This window comes from Oncorhynchus mykiss, chromosome 11, assembly GCF_013265735.2.
Source record: "Oncorhynchus mykiss isolate Arlee chromosome 11, USDA_OmykA_1.1, whole genome shotgun sequence".
In the NCBI taxonomy this organism is placed as follows: Eukaryota; Metazoa; Chordata; class Actinopteri; order Salmoniformes; family Salmonidae; genus Oncorhynchus; species Oncorhynchus mykiss.
Genome location: NC_048575.1, coordinates 9,843,207 through 9,863,714, shown reverse-complemented (window position 1 = coordinate 9,863,714; position 20,508 = coordinate 9,843,207). Strand labels below are relative to the sequence as shown.

The following is a 20,508-nucleotide window of genomic DNA, read 5'->3' as shown; positions in this document are numbered from 1 at the left end:
TTCGGCGACTCTCGGTGGAGGTCAGGAGGCCTCGGGTTCTCTTGGCACCGGGACCGCCAGGGACTTCCAGGATGACTCGAAGGCAAGGGGCTTCCGGGATGACTCGAAGGCAAGGTGGAATCTCTGAAAGTGCGAGCAAAATTGGAATTTTCTCTCGATATGGATAGTCATCGCGATGAGGGAATCGAGATCCGTTGTTAACACCCGGGCAGCAAGCTCATTCTTGTCTTCCTCCGAGATGCTGTGCAGGAAGATATCGAACAGCGCTTCCTGATTCCAAGCACTCCCTGCTGCCAACATGGGAAATCCACCGTATAGTCTGCCACACTGCAGGAGTTCTCCTGAAGTTGAATTAGCTTCCGGGGAGCTTATCTCCCGGAGAACAGGTCGTCAAAAACCTTGTTGACCTCTCCCACAAACCCCTCCAGACTAGCGCCGGCTGTTGTTTCCTTACAGCAGTAGCCCAGGTGAGAGCCCATCAGCGTGATGCGGTAGGCTATCTTGAAGCAACCTGAGGGGAAAGAGGAAGGCTGAAAACAAGGGCACACTGAGCCAGAAACGCCCGACAGTTCCTCAGGTCTCCATTGAAGAGTTCCGGAAGAGGTAATCGGGGCTCCAGAGAAGTTGTAGTGACCAATGAGACAGTGCTGCTCACAGCTGAGTTACTGAGGGGCTGTAACCACTGTAACCCCACAGCCCCACTCCATACCTCCTCTCTCTCTCCCTCTCCCCCTCTCTCTCTCCCTCTCTCCATACCACACCTCTATCTCCCTCTCCCCCTCCCCCTCTCCCTCCCTCCCTCCCTCCCCCTCTCTCTCTCCCTCCCTCCCTCCCTACCCCATCCATCCCTCCCTCCCTCTCCCCCCTCCCCTCTCCCCTCTCCCCCCACTCGCTCCCTCCTCCTCCTAACCCCTCCAGATTCCAGTCTCACGCTCATACCGTGGAGCTGGTCTACCAGAATTCCTTGCTTCATTCCCGTGAGGAGTTTGCCCATGGTCGTGGTGGGACCTCTGACCTTGAACAACATAACGTTGCTGCTGCTCCTGATCAGATGAGGCTGTCAGCTAGTGTTTGGCTCACTGCCCTCCTTCACGTCTAACTTGATCATGGCTCTGGGAGTGTGGACAGTATTGGACCCGCTGGCCGTCTTTGTAGTGGGTGCCATCCTGGGGGTAAGTCACTTAAAATAACTTCGACACCCGTGCTCTCTTTAAATAGGAAGTTCACTTTATCTTGGCAAAGTGACTTTAGAAGTTAGAAAACACACACATAAGGACATGTATCTTTTTGTGGATCCCCTTGTCTGTCTGAAATAACGCCACCGTCAAATGACTTTCAGTTGATTATGAGGAATGTGAAAACCACTGCATAGAGGTTGATAAAGGGTTCTTTGATAGCCACACAGTGTATTATGGTGTTTTATTAGTCATCCTGGGTATTTGCTCTTGAATTTCAATAACCAACCATGTACCGTAAACAAACATAATTTATCATCCAAAGGGAACTATGTCTAACACACACATGTACTGTCCAATTTGATCCTATGGTTAATCATCATATTAATGAAGAGAGGGTAGCACAGTGTTGTATTTCCTCACATAATGGAATACCACAGAGGTCCTTGACGAATGCACGTCCAACCAAACCCTTTTACCAGGTTTCTCTGTTGGAGGCCTCTCATATTGCCTGCAGATTTCACTGTAGATGTACTGTCCTTTGCTTCAATGTATTTCATCTCGTATGCACAGTAGTATGCCCTATGTAAAATGTATGCATGCATTACTGTTGCTTAGGATAAAAGTGTATGCTAAATATGGTGATGGTTTTCTGTCTGTCCAGCGTACAGTGCAGATTCTGGTACTGGTACTTCTACCGGACTGACCGTTCGGGCTGGTCATCACCCTCTTCCTCTACACCGTCCTCTTCCTCGACACCGTCATCTTCTTCGACAACGTCGTCCTCCTCCTCTCCGCCGCCACCATCCTCTACCTCTACTTCCTCAGGTCAGCACACTCAGTTCACTTCAGTTTAATTTATTGAATCTTTTCAGATATCTTTAGCAAAACATGTTTGAGGCATAACACTAATATAAATCAAGATACAGTTAATTTGACACATAAATCATTCTAAGATGTTGAATTTGGCCTTCAGTCATAGATGCGTGACACATATGACACCATGGATGTCTGTGTATCTTGCCTCCTCTACTGACAATGTCAAAGATGAAACTAGACATGTGTTTCTAATGTCTAATTTCATATTTCACCTGCTTTTAATGATATTATGCTGTGTTTCTAATGTATAGTTTAATCTTTGGCATTATCAATAGAGGAGGCAAGATATACAGACATCCATGCGGGCATACATTATGGCTCCCTAGTGGCATAGTGGTCTAAGGCACTACACATCAGTGCAAAAGGTGTCCCTTGTTTGAATCCAGGCTGTATCAAATCTGGCTGTGATTTGGAGTCCCATAGGGCAGCGCACAATTGGCTGGGCTAGGCCGTCATTGTAAATAAGAATTTGTTCTTAACTGACTTGCCGAGTTAAATAAAGGTAAAAAATATATATATGTGTCATGAAGCTTAACATCCCCAGGGCTAGGGTTTTCATGTAGCTTAACATCCCCAGGGCTAGGGTTTTCATGTAGCTTAACATCCACAGGGCTAGGGTTTTCATGTAGCTTAACATCCACTGGGATAGGGTTTTCATGTAGCTTAACATCCACAGGGCTAGGGTTTTCATGTAGCTTAACATCCCCAGGGCTAGGGTTTCCATGTAGCTTAACATCCACAGGGCTAGGGTTTTCATGTAGCTTAACATCCACTGGGCTTGGGTTTTCATGTAGCTTAACATCCACAGGGCTAGGGTTTTCATGTAGCTTAACATCCACAGGGCTAGGGTTTTCATGTAGCTTAACATCCACAGGGCTAGGGTTTTCATGCAGCTTAACATCCACAGGGCTAGGGTTTTCATATAGCTTAACATCCACAGGGCTTGGGTTTTCATGTAGTTTAACATCCACAGGGCTAGGGTTTTCATGTAGCTTAACATCCACAGGGCTAGGGTTTTCATGTAGCTTAACATCCACAGGGCTAGGGTTTCATGTAGCTTAACATCCACAGGGCTAGGGTTTTCATGTAGCTTAACATCCCCAGGGCTAGGGTTTTCATGTAGCTTAACATCCACAGGGTTAGGGTTTTCATGTAGCTTAACATCCACAGGGCTAGGGTTTTCATGTAGCTTAACATCCCCAGGGCTAGGGTTTTCATGTAGCTTAACATCCCCAGGGCTAGGGTTTTCATGTAGCTTAACATCCTCTGGGCTAGGGTTTTCATGTAGCTTAACATCCACAGGGCTAGGGTTTTCATGTAGCTTAACATCCCCAGGGCTAGGGTTTTCATGTAGCTTAACATCCACAGGGCTAGTGTTTTCATGTAGCTTAACATCCACAGGGTTAGAGTTTTCATGTAGCTTAACATCCACAGGGCTAGGGTTTTCATGTAGCTTAACATCCACAGGGCTAGTGTTTTCATGTAGCTTAACATCCACAGGGTTAGGGTTTTCATGTAGCTTAACATCCACAGGGCTAGGGTTTTCATGTAGCTTAACATCCACATGGTTAGGGTTTTCATTTAGCTTAACATCCACTGGGCTACGGTTTTCATGTAGCTTAACATCCACTGGGCTAGGGTTTTCATGTAGCTTAACATCCACTGGGCTAGGGTTTTCATGTAGCTTAACATCCACAGGGCTAGGGTTTTCATGTAGCTTAACATCCACAGGGCTAGGGTTTTCATGTAGCTTAACGTCCAGTGGGCTAGGGTTTTCATGTAGCTTAACATCCACAGGGCTAGGGTTTTCATGTAGCTTAACACCCACAGGGCTAGGGTTTTCATGTAGCTTAACATCCTCAGGGCTAGGGTTTTCATGTAGCTTAACATCCCCAGGGCTAGGGTTTTCATGTAGCTTAACATCCACAGGGTTAGGGTTTTCATGTAGCTTAACATCCCCATGGTTAGGGTTTTCATGTAGCTTAACATCCACAGGGCTAGGGTTTTCATGTAGCTTAACATCCCCAGGGTTAGGGTTTTCATGTAGCTTAACATCCACAGGATTAGGGTTTTCATGTAGCTTAACATCCACTGGGCTAGGGTTTTCATTTAGCTTAACATCCACAGGGTTAGGGTTTTCATGTAGCTTAACATCCATTGGGCTACGGTTTTCATGTAGCTTAACATCCACTGGGCTAGGGTTTTCATGTAGCTTAACATCCACTGGGATAGGTTTTTCATGTAGCTTAACATCCCCAGAGCTAGGGTTTTCATGTAGCTTAACATCCCCAGGGCTAGGGTTTTCATGTAGCTTAACATCCCCAGGGCTAGGGTTTTCATGTAGCTTAACATCCACAGGGCTAGGGTTTTCATGTAGCTTAACATCCCCAGGGCTAGGGTTTTCATGTAGCTTAACATCCCCAGGGCTAGGGTTTTCATGTAGCTTAACATACACAGGGCTAGGGTTTTCATGTAGCTTATCATGTTCACATCCACAGGGCTTTCATGTAGCTTAACATCCACAGTACTAGGGTTTTTATGTAGCTTAACATTTTAACATCCACAGGGCTTTCATGTAGCTTAATATCCACAGGGCTAGTGTTTTCATGTAGCTTAACATCCACTGGGCTAGGGTTTTCATGTAGCATAAAATCCACAGGGCTAGGGTTTTCATGTAGCTTATCATGTTCACATCCACAGTACAGGATTTTTATGTAGCTTAACATTTTAACATCCACAGGGTTTTCATGTAGCTTAACATCCACAGGGCTAGTGTTTTCATGTAGCATAACATCCACAGGGCTAGGGTTTTCATGTAGCTTAACATCCACAGGGCTATGGTTTTCATGTAGGGTTTTCATTGTAATTTCATTGTATATGTACTGTAGTTTATAAAGTGCTCTAACAATATTGGTATATCCCATTGCTTCAGAACCCATTATCATTGAGATATTTTGGGATGGACCAGCCTATGGGGACACCCTGCCAATGAAGACTAAAACCTCTCTGTAACACTCACACTCTTGTACCCACTCCAAGATAACTCCAACCCCCAGAACCGTTCAATCGGTGTGTATGTTTGTGCTTATGTGTGTGTTTTCCCTCAAACAAGTGTTGATCTAAATCGGTTTTGATTTTAGAGTGTTATGCTTAAAGCGAACTGCCACACACGGTTGTCAAATGAAACGGAGCTCCGTAGTCAGTCGGGGAAGATCTGAAGCATGGCTAATTCCAAACTAGGTAGATTTCTTTTTACACAGCGTGAATATGTAAAATCCTTCTATCACGCGATTAGTTGATATGGTGTGTGGCTATGCATGGTGGATCTTTGTGTGAGATCCATATTGAGGTGCCTTGCTGCTACAGTAGACGAACGGTGAACGTTTGAACAACGTTTGTGCTGCTCGTCAGATGAAGTCCATCAGATTGAGGTCACCCATGCTGGAACGTTAGCAGAACGTTAGCAGAACGTTAGCGCAGAACATCAGCCAATGAGAGTGGTGCCTTTCAATAGATGTTTTACTAATTGAAGTTAGGGCTAGATGTCAATTAATGGATGTTACACCTGAGGAGGTCAAGGTGAAGATGTTTTATACAACATGTAGTGTGGAATTGTTCTATTTGGCTCTCCTTCAGCCATTCATTTGTTCTCTGGAAGTGAGGCAACACTCTTTTACACAATGTAGTAAAATACTGTTTCATGACCATCCTCAAAGTTGTGTGTTTTCATACCCTGAAATTAGGCCGAATTCCATTAACATCTCAGCATGTAAGACATCCTCAATTGAGGGAATCAGGTTGGAATCGGGTCCGAGGAAGAAAAAGAGGTTACCATCTAATTTTCATGTAAGCGGCCGCTTATCGGCTCGGTACTAAATGGACCAGCAGCCCATGATAATGATTTCTCAGTCGCCAGGCGGATTGTATTGAATGTAGGGCACGAGGCCGAGGAGGGCTGATCATTTTATGGGGTTACACGTTATTATTGGCTGTCAGAGGGAGAGCTCTGACACAGCTCGTGACCTATATATTTTTTTAAAAAGGCCTGGAGCTATATGTATAGATAGAATGAAATGTTTTCTTAATTACATTTTAGGCAGCCTTGATACATTAGCTGCAATAAAAACATTATTATTATTATTTCTTTGTATTATTTTACACCAAAACTTCACAAATAGAGGGGATGTGATATGACATTGATAGTGGTGCAATTACATTGGAATGATTACAAGGTAAAGAAGAGGGAAATGGTCTCCCTTTTTGTATTGGTATTGAGAGGGCTTGGTGTCCCTCCTGTCCTTTGAATGACCACTGACTGACTGACTGGCTGTTTGTGTGTGTGTGTGTGTGTGTGTGTGTGTGTGTGTGTGTGTGTGTGTGTGTGTGTGTGTGTGTGCGTGCGTGCGTGTTGATTGAGAAGTCTTTCTTTAATGAAATATCTTTGGAAATTGGTTGAAGGCTAACAGGGCAGGAGGTCAGCTATACTGTATGACTCCCTATGTGGGATAGAGATATTATAGAATTTAATGATTTGATCTCTGCACACATTATTCTTTTTAAACGTATATAATTTACATGATTGATACATGTTAATTAGCAGCTACCATTTAACAGATAAGGCCCATGTTGGACAGAAGTTCTGCCAAACATATTGTGCATATCCAAGGCATTCCCACAATGAACCATAGTGAATCCCTCTAAGAAAGAGGCGCAGAAATGAATGAAAAGAGCATGTCTGATGAATGCAAGCTATTCTTATGTCTGGGATCAGAGAACTACAGATGAGTAGCAAGCTCTCCCCAGAGCTCTGGATAGGACTGATGCTGGGTTCAAAGCTCTATCTATCCAGTATCCTTGTATACAGCTAGCTATCCTTGATGTTAGTTTATTTGAGAACTGATTACCCCTTGACCGCAGAGAATCTCTCTAGTACGGGTAAAGGTTTTGCGCTTTTGATGATTGGCTGTTGTCTTTGTGGGCTGTCGGTTGTGGAAATAGCTTGCCGTGTGATGCTCTGTCACCTAGAGACCATGATCAATACGGCTTCTGGCGTGGTCATATGACTTAGACCACCTCATCAGACGAATGCTCAATCAGCAGCCAATAGCAACCAATCCTCTGGCCGCCATCTTTGAAGTGCCTTCCTCTAGAGTCTCCTGTGATCTTGATTGTTCCATACCGCCCACTCACCCCTTAACCCCTTCTAACTAACAAGTAGTCTGACTCCCACTCAACCCCTTCTAACTAACAAGTAGCCTGCCTCCCACTCATCCCGTCCAACTAACAAGTAGCCTGCCTCCCACTCACCCCCTTCTAACTAACAAGTAGCCTGCCTCCCACTCACCAAGGCTATGCCTGCATTCTGATCTTCTCTGTTCTGCATTGGATTCTACTGACAGATCATACTAAGTGTAGAATGAGATGCTTAATGCAATTAATCAAATGTTTTCTGCTACCCTGGTCGCCATGGCTTTAGATATAAGCACTAGATAACATAGAAACGTCGAAGCTTCATTTAATAGTGCCAAGGCTCGTCACATGAAATGGAACGTTGTCTTGAAAGTCAGGGAACCGGTTTGTGAAACGGTTGCCAACGTGACGTAAACGTTAGTACAACCAGGATGTGAGGTTGGTTTGTCATCTGACAAGCCGAGGAAACCATGGTTACAGTCATGAACTTTGACACCGGTGGGCGGAGTAGGGCAATGTTGTTGCTAGTTTTGACAATTGACCCTTGATGAACTTTTAAGGAAGAAAGAGTTGCAGACAGCGATGGTTCGTGGCTTGTCTCCTCCCGCCCCTTCTTTCCCCCCAGACTCCACGACGAGGGCCGCTTGCTGGACATCTTCCAACGCCTCAACGCGGCGGAGGGATCCTACTTCGTACTTCTGAACTTGGAGGTGTCCAACCAGGAACTGGATTACATCGTCCAGAATGCCGAGCAGTGGAGCGGCTTCAACGGAGAGAGATGCAAGGTGAGCCATTTAGCCCACCTGGACCTACTGCACAAAACACACCAACCACTACTCTTGTACCTGTTTCACAATATTGTGCCGAAACCCCAACCAAGCTGCACTGGCTCACATATTTTCCTTCTTCTCAGGACGGTTCCAGCAACTATGGTGGCCAGCTAAGTACAGCTTGGTTTAGCTCCGTTTGGTTTGGCTCAGTTTGGTTTGGCTCAGTTTGGTTTACCTCCGTTTGGTTTGGCTCCGTTTGGTTTGGCTCAGTAGTGTAAAAAGGCCTTTCTGTTGGTTACTTCACCCCAGCCCAGGCCTCCTACTCTCTGCGATCCTCGAGTCCTAAGTGTTTAATTGGATTAATGGTTGTTTTCTTACTGGGAGGATGAGCAGAAAGGCCCTGTTGATTCTATTCCATTAGATTTTGCCATCTAACAGGCAGAGACATTGCGTTTGGTTGTCTGTAACCCGCAAGTCATGCCCACTAGGGTCTAGGACCAAGGGGACAAGGGGATTGCCTAGAGAGGGAACTAGAAAGAGTGGCCAAGATGGACGCCTTAACCAAGATATTAAGTCCTAAGAAGATACATATAATAAGCTTGTTTTTATATATTTTTCTTTAGTTACATTTCAGAAAGCCATCTCAAAGGTCTTCAGCTCCATTCTAATTAGTACAAGATAATTACCAAAACAGAAACTTGGATAACCTCGGCTGCCTGATTAGTCTGTGGAAACCAATTTCCAAAGATATTTCATTAAAGAAAGACTTCTCAATCAACACGCACGCACGCACACGCACACACACACACACACACACACACACACACACACACAGACACACACACACACACACACACACACACACACACACACTGGCAACAGGCATTTGGTTAATGTGAACTAAACGTGGACAAATTGATGTCACAAGGTTGTGTGTGGGGGACATTCCAGTTTGCATAAAAAACAACGTTCCCATGAAATGATTCTCATCTGAGGGAAGCTGTCATCTTCTGACGGACACTATGGGTTGACGAGGATGACATGACGACCACACCGTATTAGCATGTAACCACGTCGATGGGGAATCTATGCATAGTGATTGAAAATGTGACTTCTGTAGATAAGGAAATAGAACATGGCAATCCAACTCCGTTTCATTTAGTCTGTAGGATTTGTTAGTGGCGTACATCTCTTTATTAACCCTCTCTCTCTCTCTCTAGTTCATACACACCCAAACTGCTACAGCTTGTAGTCTATTACAGCCTCTAAAACTATTTAGTGGCTTTCTGATGACAGATTTGTTCATTGTCAACCAAGGTATATTCATTTGATTTGCCTGTAAGTGAAAGATCATCGCTGTTTCGTTTAGAAAATTATAATATTTTGATCTGATGTGATTAAAACATGTCTTGTATTTATACTCCATTTCTGCAGACCAAAGTATGTTGATGTTACCACGAGTCAATGAAACCACAAAAACTCCCAGCCCAGCAATGTGCCCTTATAACTTTTGGACAGTAATCTGTGCCATGCCAAGATGACTGACTGATTTGTGGTTCTCACAGTCTTTTGTGGTTCTCAATGCCTCACTACGACTTCAGTGGGTTATTGAAAATCATTCAAAGACATTCTGTCCATACAAGTCAATATACACCGAACAAAAATATAAACGCAACATGCAACAATTTCAATTGAACTCAGACAAATTAAATGAATTCATAAGGCCTTAATCTATGGATTTCACATGACTGGGAATACAGATACAGTATGTATCTGTTGGTCACAGAAACCTTTTAAAAAAGGCAGGTGGCGTGGAACAGAAAACCAGTCAGTATCTGGTGTGACCACCACTTGCCTCATGCAGCGTGACACATCTCCTTCGCATAGAGTTGATCAGGCTGTTGATTGTGGCCTGTGGAATGTTGTTCCACTCCTTTTCAATTGCTGTGAGAAGTTGCTGGATATTGGTAGGAACTGGAGTACGCTGTCGTACACGTCGATCCAGAGCATCCCAAACATGTTCAATGGGTGACATGTCTGGTGAATATGCAGGCCATGGAATAAGTGGGACATTTCCATCTTCCAGGAATGTGTACAGATCCTTGCGACATGGGGCCGTGCAACTTCTCTGAAACATGAGGATGGAGGCGGATGAATTGCACAACAATCACGATCTCGTCACGGTATCTCTGCATATTCAAATTGCCATAGATAAAATGCAACTGTGTTTGTTGTCCGTAGCTTATGCCTGCCTATAACATAACCCCACCGTCACCATGGGGCACTATGTTTACAACATTGACATCAGCAAACCGCAAACCGCACGCCCACACAACACCATACATGCTATTTACCATCTGGCTGGTACAGTTGAACCTGGGATTCATGCGTGAAGAACACACTTCTCCAGCGTGCCAGATGCCATCGAAGGTGAGCATTTGCCCACTGAAGTCAGTTACGACACCAAATTACAGTCAGGCCAAAACCCTGGTGAGGACGACTAGCGCACAGATGATCTCCCTGAGACGGTTTCTGACAGTTTGTGCAGAATTACTCGGTTGTGCAAATCCACAGTTTCATCAGCTGTCCGGGTGACTTGTCTCAGAAGGTCCCACAGGTGAAGAAGCCAGATGTGGAGGTCCTGGGCTGACGTGGTTACACATGGTCTGCAGTTGTGAGGCCGGTTGGACATACTGCCAAATTCTCTAAAACGACGTTGGAGGCAGCTTATGGTAGAAAATTTTACATTCCATTATCTGGCAACAGCTCTGGTGGACATTCCTGCAGTCAGCATGCCAATTGCCTGCTCCCTCGAAAATGGAGACATCTGTGGCATTGTGTTGTGTGACATAACTGTTGCACTCTCGACAACCACTGTGATTATTATTATTTGACCCTGCTGGTCATCTATGAACATTTGAACATTTTGGCCATGTTCTGTTATAATCTCCACTGGGTACAGCCAGAAGAGGACTGGCCACCCCTCATAGCCTGGTTCCTCTCTAGGTTTCTTCCTAGGTTCTGGCCTTTCTAGGGAGTTTTTCCTAGCTAAATATTAGCAATCATATACTGTCATTGTCATGATGGAGCTAATGTGTAGGTGAGACTATGCTTCTACACCTGCATTGCTTGGTGTTTGGGGTTTTAGCTTGGGTTTCTGTACAGCACTTTGTGACATTAGCTGATGTAAGAAGGGCTTTATAAATACATTTGAATGATTGATTGATTGATTGACAACTACACATTTCAGAGTGGCCTTTCATTTTCCCCAGCACAAGGTTCACCTGTGTAATGATCATGCTGTTGATGTGCCACACCAGTTAGGTGGATGGATTATCTTGGCCAATGACAACATGCTCACTAACAGGGATGCTAACACATTTGTGCCCCAAATTTGAGAGAAATAAGCTTTTTGTGCATATGGAAGATTTATGGGATATTTTATTTCAGCTCATGAAACATGAGCCCAACACTTTACTTGTTGCATTTACATTTTGGTTCAGTATAGTTCATCAATCACTGTCATTGTCATGATGGAGCTAATGTGTAGATGAGACTATAGTCACTCCTTGAACCGTCCTCCTGCCCCTCGCTGAACATTACAGGAGATGCAACCTCAGTTGGTGCAGTTACTAAAGTAATACTAATTAGATAGTCATGTTGACTGGATAGAAATTGTGCCTCGCTTTCTTCTGAGACTTTGAGAGAAATCATCGCCCCATAGTTTGTGATTAAGAAAATTCTTACATTTAGCCTGATGACGTCTCACAGTTTTCCTCATACATGTCCCTACATTACATACTGTATATTTTCAAGCTGCACTGCAAGAATTACAGCATACTTCATATTGTCCCTAATTTGGCTTTATTGAACTGATAAAAAGCTAACGCATTAAACATTTTTGCCAGCGTGATGCAAATTTAGGGTTATTGCGTTTTATGATTTTTACATTATTCAGGCTGGGGATTTTTCACTGAAAGAAGATGGGCTGTGGCATTATTTTATAATTATTGGAGCAATTTTTCCCATGCAAAAAAGGGTCACTTTCCTAACTCAGCAAAGACATATCCCTATTAAACTAATTTGCCTACATGCAAATTTGTAATTTTTCCCTCATTAACTATTTATCAGAGACAAGAAAAAATATATTCATGAAGGAGAGAGGGGAGCAGCCCGACAGAGCTGAAACTAATATTTTGCAACTCTAATGATTTTTTGCATCCTTAATTAGATAGAATAAGGTTGATATGATTAGGTCAGGATGTAGTGTTTTTCATTAAAAATACATTTTAGAAACTGTATTCCAAATGTGCCCTTGCAATTAAATAATGAATCCAACGAGTTTCTTATTACGGACCCAATTAATATGAGAGTGGAGGGCGTAATTTGAATAACAATGAGCCACAAGGCCAAGAGAGAAGGAGGGAAGAAGGGATAAAGAAAGAGAGGGAAACAGAGATATTCACAGGTACAGTATAGTGATTGTGTGACGGGACACAGAATGTTTTGAGGGTCAAGGTGATTCTCTTTACCGGTCCCCAGACACAGCTCATAATCTAACTATTTCTATACTATAAACAGAGATATTCGCAGGTACAGTATAGTGATTGTGTGACGGGACACAGAATGTTTTGAGGGTCAAGGTGATTCTCTTCACCTGTCCCCAGGCACAGCTCATACGAGCGAGAATTTGAAACTAAGCAAAGACAACCTCAAAAAGGCAGACATATTTAGTTTTCTCTCTGATAGAATGTAACTACACGGTTCAACACTGACTCTGAACAAGGTTCAATCCAGCACAAGGAAATGGGAGAGGGTAATGGCGTCGTTGACTAAATCCAGTTTCCTCTCATGGTTCCTTCTGCCATATTTCGGACACAATCCTTCCTACCGTTTACTGTACATGTGACGTTATTTCCCTCAGCGCTAAAACAATAAAAGAAGAATCCATGTTCAGTAATAAATCTGCAAATGATCCTATTATTGTCGAACTTGTAATTCTCACGAGCCAATCGTAAAACATAATCTGATTTAACTTTCTTACCAGTTAACTTTATGTTACTGGTCTACCAGGGCATAATGTGTACGATCTGTTCTATTGCTGGAAGCCTTGGAGATACAGGTGGTGACATGAGATAAAAGTGCCAACCGTTGAGCGGATCCTATGTGGATGAGTAGGCCTAGCTACACTTACTGTACACTTACTGAGTAGCAATTTGATCTGAACACTAGTGGAGGAAGCAGAGTTTCCATCAGTCTTATTACCTAGTTGATGGGGATGGATACACCCAGTCGCCGATTTCATCTCTTAGATCATCTACATCTACACCAATGTCCAAGTTCCTCTCATTTGGTTGCGTTTAAAATGTCTCTAGTTCCAGGGAAGTTACAACGGATGCCAGCCTGAGTACCTTCTGTGTTAGTTAGCACACGGCTGTAGGAATCTACAGCAACCAAAAAACTCATAGTGGAGCTCAGCTTGGTCGGTAATGAGCACATTAATTATGTAGAGGCACTGATGCAGATGGACCTAATTGTCTGCCGTCACCCTCTTTGATTACTGTACCTGGAAGGGAGGTGTTCATTTCAGTAATACTTAAGCAGGTACGCAAACTGTTTTTTCAGAGTGGGGGCCGTGACAGTGAAGGAGGAGAGCCCTACCTCACTGGAGTCGTCCTCGTAGTCGTTATTCACCAGAAGTTTCTGGGTGACATTGCGCTAATGGGAGTCGTCGTCTAGTTGATGGCCCCGGAGATGTTTTTGCAACCAAACGTCAGTCGACAACATCGTGGCACCGGCGTTTGTCTCCGTATGTCTAGGTAATGGGTTACCGGGAGCGAATTTGGGGGAACACCCAAGGTGCTTTGCAAAACATGTTTGTGGGGGGGGGGTAAACCTGTCGAGGTAAGGATGGCACAGATTGGAGCTCTAATGATAACTGGGCCCGCGAGGCTCGCTGCGATCTCCCTGCTAATCTACACTAGGTTCCTCATGTTACCACTTGACCAGATTTCAGCCTCACTTTCTCACTCAACGTAACTTCTTACCTTGTAGGAATTACCATAACACACCTTTTGAATTGACCATTAAAATGTTTTACTCTTTATCCTGTATCTGTTTCAGCCCTCTCAACAATGTCCTCGGATCTACTTAAAAACAATGCTGCAAACCCTCTGAGTCCAGAGAACTCCTAAGCAGGCGGTCAGATGATACGTGCCATTATTGATATTCACCAGACTGTCTGAACCTTGCCATCTCAACCCAACCTCGCTTATGTACAGTACAGTAAAACGAGACTGCATAGGAGCTCCGAGACGACCTCTTCCTCCACCCCCACTAAGGGAACAGGCCCCGTCACCCCAAAACAGGGGAGTGTTAGACCACGACGAGAAGTCCCAGGAACCGTTTATCACAGGAACAATAGCCCAGAGAGCCCCCTTACAGGAACCCAAAACAGGAACACAGGAAGTGGAAAAGAGCTGACGTGTCGCCTTGGTAATAGAGGAGTGGTCATCTTGAATCGATGGGGGTAGTGGGGGGGTCACAAAGGGCAGCTCCCCCATCACCCCTCACACCCCCCCATAGAGTGGGGTGTGTGTGTGAGTGTGTGCGTGCCTGTGTGTGTGTCTGTGTGTGTTGCATTAGGTCTGAGAGTGGCTTCTTCAATTACAGGGGGCTATTAGTGGACAGTGCTGTGAGTCTCCGTGGCCCCGGGCTACAGCAGCCAGCCAGCCAGCCAGCCAGCCAGCCAGCCAGCCAGGCAGAGTGAACACGAGCACAACCGCTCCACTGGCTGCTGCATTAGAGTGCTCAATATGAGATGTGACTGCAAAGGGTACATGCCTGTGTTGGTGAAAAGGTCACGGACTTTGGGGGGCAGTAATGTGTGAAAAACACTGCAGTCGCACAATGGTTAAAGAAAGAAAGAAAACATATATAGAAGTCCCCCCCCCCTCCCCCCTCCCCACTCTCAAAACACTGCAGCTCTGCCTCCATTTGTTAGTACCTCTACATTCACCCAGGGCAACCCTGTCGAAAGGGTTAGCAGCTGATTCACCGAAGATCCCCCACATCTCTGACAAAGTGTCTGTTTGTCTAAAAAGAGATGCAGCCGTTGTTGTAATTGTAGCTATTGTTGTAATTGTAGCTATTGTTGTAATTTCAGCCATTGTTGTAATTTCAGCCGTTGTTGTAATTTCAGCCATTGTTGTAATTTCAGCCGTTGTTGTAATTTCAGCCGTTGTTGTAATTTCAGATATTGTTGTAATTTCAGCAGCAGTTGTAATTGTAGCTATTGTTGTAATTTCAGCCATTGTTGTAATTTCAGCCGTTGTTGTAATTTCAACCGTTGTTGTAATTTCAGCAGCTGTTGTAATTGTAGCTATTGTTGTAATTTCAGCCGCTGTTGTAATTGCAGCCGTTGTTGTAATTTCAGCAGCTATTGTAATTGTAGCCATTGTTGTAATTTCAGCTGATGTTGTAATTGCAGCCCTTGTTATAATTGTCGGTTTGTTATGTGCATTCCATGTATTTACAGAGTTGAGCCAACTCATTTTGAATATTTTCCTAATCCTAGACATTCAATTACAAACCATTATTTCAATATTCCTCGTGTATTGTTAATGAGACACTAACATGGCTGCCATACAATGTTGTAGTGTCATGTAAATTCATCATATTGCAGAATTCTCAAAGTGTCAACTCTCTAAATGCATGTCTCTGGGTATGTGTCCCTCTCTGACACTGAACCGTCCCTGTTGGCTGCTTGTGTTAGCTCCCCATACCTCCTCCCAGTCCCAGGCCCGTAGAAACAGGCATCGGTGGAAAGGATCTCAGTGTTTGAACTCGTCCGTGTGAACGTTTAATTACTGGGAGTGTCAGCCTTAATGTGTCCCTCACCATTAATCCAGGAAGAGGATATTATTATCTCTCCTTCCTAAACCCTGGGCTGGCTTTTCTCTGGGAGCCCGGGATGGAGAGAGTCCGAGAGAAAGAAAGAAGGAGAGAGAGAGGGTTAGAGATAGAAAAATTGCGAGATGGAGATGAGAATGAGAAGACAGGAAGAGAATATGAGAGCGAGAGAGGGAGGGACAGAGAGAGGGAGAAAGAGAAAGCGAGAGAGAGAGAGAGAGAGAGAGAGAGAGAGAGAGAGAGAGAGAGAGAGATCCATCACATAATGAGGAAATGGGTCTGTCTGGTTAGCAGCCCCCACCCTGCACCCCCTGTCACATGACAGACAAATACAAACTAACACAAACACAGATTACTTTCCAAAGTGGATGTTTTCTACTTGCTGTTTTTTTTCTCACTTGTAAATATTTGGGGTGGGGGGGAATGGTACATGTCTTTTCATTTCATCCTAATATGTTGTTTTCTCTGTCAGCTGTCAAAACAATGTCCAGCTGGAAGCCACAAAATGTAGTCCACATGTTGAAGTCCGGCCTCTGCCTGCCCGGCTCTAATGGATCCCTGGCCCATTCAATTGCAATCCATAATGCAAACCAGAAGGTAGAAATTGGACTGTCGGGAGGAGTGAGCAAGTGTTCTTTAGCTGCACACAGAAGAGCAAATGGGATTTTTAAAGAGAGCTCGTCTCGCACCGTGTTTGAGCGTTTTGCGGCCTCACAGGATGAGTCTAATTTGTCTTGTGGTGGAGGGAAAGGAAATCATTTCATCTGAGGATTAGCAGGGAAGGTTTGCTTGTTCGGAGACCAATGAGATGTGCTCAATAATCTAAATAATTACTGTTTGCTCCGTTGACAAGTAGTTAATGAACAAATAATTCCTAGAAAACAGGAATTGATCTGTAGAAAGTGGTGGGGGTGGTGAGACTTGGTGGTGGAGAGTCAGTGGTCGTAGACGTTTGGATTTTATGTTAGCATTAGGATTATTCAAAGCAGTAAAATTATTAATACAATTCCATATCCTTCTTTACAATCGTATGACATGACGAGAACCAGCATGTGAATCCATCAACTCTTTCACCTTCTGACCATCTGTTTGTTATTATTTTCTCTCCTCCTCCTGGGTTCCTTTAAAGAGTTTGACCTTGACTTTGTCCTGTGGCCCAGGGGGGGAGCAAGGCTGCTGATTGTGACAGGTGTCTAGTCTTAACAGAACGGATGATGACATCCTCTGGAGAGATAGGTTGGAGGGACTTTAAAATCTCTTATCTCTCTCATAACCACATAGATAGATATACAGCACTGCACTGCCAAGGTGGCCCCACTATAAGCATAGAATCCCAGGTCTAATTTTGTTATCACCGGTTGTCCTCTGAAGCCTTGAAGGGCCGAACGGAATGAAACAGCTCTTAAGTGGCCGGAGAGAAAATCAAGAGAGATGTTTCACTTTAGCGCCTGTTTTATTTTTGGCATCTCAATATCCAATAGTACAAAGTACAGTACCATAGCCTATAGGTATGTGGTACATCATGAAGAAAGCTTCATATGGCTGTGGATTTACAGGCTCCTGGTGCTATTTTGTGTGTTTTTTTCTGCTGTTTTTAACCTTATTTTGTACATAATGTTACCTCCATTGTTTCTTATGATCGAAAAGAGCTTCCGGGCATAACAAGAGTGATTACTCACCTCGAACTGGACAATAATATATTTTTTTAATGAGTTGGACGTGAAGGACCAGAACCTCCCGGACCAGGCCCAAATCCCCATCATTCGATATGAAGAGGAGACGCCGAGGTCAGAGAGCCGGATGCCTGGCGAGACTGCGTCAGCGAGTGGATATTCCGCCTTTACCTTCCGTTCTGCTGGCGAACATATAATCACTGGAGAATAAACTGGATGAGCTTTGTTCGAGACTATCCTATCAACAGGACATTCAAAACGGTACTATCCTATGTTTCACCGAGTCACGCCCTGACCTTGGAGAGCTTTTTGGTTTGGGCAGGGTGTGATTTGGGTGGGCATTCTATGTTCATTTTCTATGTTTTCTATTTCTTTGTGTTTGGCTGTGTGTGGTTCTCAATCAGAGGCAGCTGTCTGTCGTTGTCTCTGATTGAGAATCATACTTAGGCATATTTTTCCCACCTGTGTTTTGTGGGTAGTTGTTTTCTGTTTTGTTTCTGCACCAGACAGAACTGTTTTGTTTTGTTCCATTTTGTTATTTTGTCTCAGTGTTCAGTTTAAATAAATGATCATGAACACGTACCACGCTGCGCTTTGGTCCACTCCTGCTTCATGCAACGATGAGCGTTACACACCGAGTCGTGGCTGAACAAGGACATGGATAATATACAGTTAGCTGGGGTTTTTTGTGCATCGCAAAATAGAACAGCAGCCTCCGGTGTGTCTCTTTGTCAACAACAGCTGGTCCGCAATCTCTAATATTAAGGAAGTCTCAAGGCTCTGCTCACCTGAGATAGAGTATCTCATGATAAGATGTAGACCATATTATTTACCAAGATTTTTTATCTATATTCTTCATAGCTGTCTGTTTATCACCACAAACCAATGCTGACACTAAGACCACACTCAATGAGCTGTATACGGTCATAAGCAAACAACAAAATGCTCATCCAGAGGTGGCGCTTCTAGTGGCCGGGGAGTTTAATGCAAGAAAACTGAGATCCGTTTTCAACCATAAGCCATGGCATGACAACATCTGCACTGAGCTAAAGGCTAGAGCTGCCGCATCAAGGAGAGGGACACTAATCCGGACACTTATATGAAATCCCGCTACGCCCTCTGACCAACCATCAAACAGGCAAAGCATCAATACAGGACTAAGATCAAATCCTACTACACAGGCTCTGACGCTCATAGGATGTGGTGAGGCTTGAAAACTTTCACGGATTACAAAGGGAAACACAGCCCAGTCATTCGATCCAACCACATGAGCTAAATGCCTTTTATGCTCACCTCGAGGCAAGCAACACTGAACCATAATTGAGAGCTCCAGCTGTTCCCGACGACAGGGTGATCACACTCTCCGTAGCCGATGTGAGTAAGACCTTTAAACAAGTTAAAATTCACAAGGCCGCGGGGCAAGATGGATTACCAGAATGTGCACTCAGAGCATGCGCTAACCAGCTGTTTGTCATCAGTTATAACTAGCTAGGGTCCTTTTTTTCGGAATTTCAGCCTGAATTTCCGCCTGACTGACGTGCCCAAAGTAAACTGCCTGTTACTCAGGCCCAGAAGCCAGGATATGCATATAATTGGTAGCATTGGCCAGAAAACACTTTGAAGTTTGTATAAATGTTAAAATAATGTACGAGACTATAACACAATTGATATGGCAGGCGAAAATCCAAGGAAAACCAACCAGAATTGTGTCTTATATTGGCTGAAAGCTTAAATTCTTGTTAATCTAAATGCACTGTGCGATTTACAGTAGCTATTACAGCAAAAACATGCCATGCGATTGTTTGAAGACGGCGCCCGACATCAAAATATTTTTCCACCGGCACAGGTTTCATACATTCACATAACGATTAAATATTCACATACTTTTTAAAATCTTCCTCTGATTTGTCATCCAAAGGGTCCCAGGTATAACATGTAGTGTCGTTTTGTTAGATAAAATGCTTCTTTATATCCCAAAAAGTCGGTTTAGTCGGGGCCATCGAATTGAGTAATCCACTCGTTCAACTTGCAGAGAAAGTCATCCGAAAATCAACCCCTAAACTTTGTTTCATAGAGACAAAATACATTTATATTTACTCCTTAGATAGCCTCAAATGTAATCAAACTATAAGATTTATTTTGGAACGAAGTATGTTCAATAGGAAACCGATTTTAGCAGGTGCTTAATGTCTTCATGGTGCGCGCAAACAATATTTTCCAAGACTTGTACTAAAATTGTTTTTCCTTATTAGTTTTTGAAGTTACAAGCCTGAAACCTTGGACATAGACTGCGGACACCCTGTGGAAGCCATAGGAATTGCATCCAGGGAGCTACTTTTCAATATGACCTTTCTCTTGCATTTCTAAGAGAATGGTATCTCAAAAACAAAATGTCCAGTTGATTTTTCTTTGGCTTTTCTCCTACCATATCTATTGTGTTGTATTCTCCTACATTATATTAACATTTCTACAAACTTTAAAGTGTTTTCTTTCCAATGGTATTAATTATATGCATATCCTGGCTTCAGGGTCTGAGCTTCAGACAGTTTACTTTGGGCACGTCATTCAAGCAGGAAGTGGAGAAAAAAGGGGCCTAGCCCTATGAATTAATGTGTTAATGAGTGGTCGCCGTGCCGTGTAGCTTCTATGGTGTCATCGTATTGAGATAGTTGCCTATGGAGTATCCATAATTCTACAAACTATGCATTAGATGGATCAGATGTCACCTTCATCTCTCTCAGTTAATGCCATGACACCACAACACAACAACACCAACAACACACCAACAACACAACAAACCTGGAGAAACCATTAAAGGCACAGTGGTTCAGTTTTGGTGAAGGGTACTGCTATTGGAGTTGTTTGTGCAATGAGTTGTCATTATTTCCCCCCTACGAGAAAAAAAGGAGA

The 20,508-nt window shown here is 43.8% G+C and overlaps 1 protein-coding gene across 1 annotated transcript; it reads left to right on the top strand.

The window, feature by feature from the left end:
* The first annotated feature begins 1,106 nt into the window (after nt 1–1,106).
* LOC118937465 (trophinin-like) lies at nt 1,107–16,084 on the top strand. Its single transcript, XM_036936636.1, has 3 exons — nt 1,107–1,172; nt 3,080–8,029; nt 14,138–16,084. The coding sequence occupies exons 1-2, from the start codon at nt 1,107–1,109 to the stop codon at nt 4,568–4,570; spliced, it is 1,557 nt and encodes a 518-aa protein (XP_036792531.1). The 3' UTR covers nt 4,571–8,029; nt 14,138–16,084.
* Nucleotides 16,085–20,508: the final 4,424 nt, after the last annotated feature.

Excerpts from the sequence above, each read along its gene's own strand:
- LOC118937465 (XM_036936636.1), top strand. The coding sequence starts at position 1,107 with ATGGCTCTGGGAGTGTGGACAGTATTGGACCCGCTGGCCGTCTTTGTA. Across the intron at positions 1,173-3,079 it reads TAGTGGGTGCCATCCTGGGG|CTTAACATCCACAGGGCTAG; the intron begins GTAAGTCACTTA and ends GTTTTCATGTAG.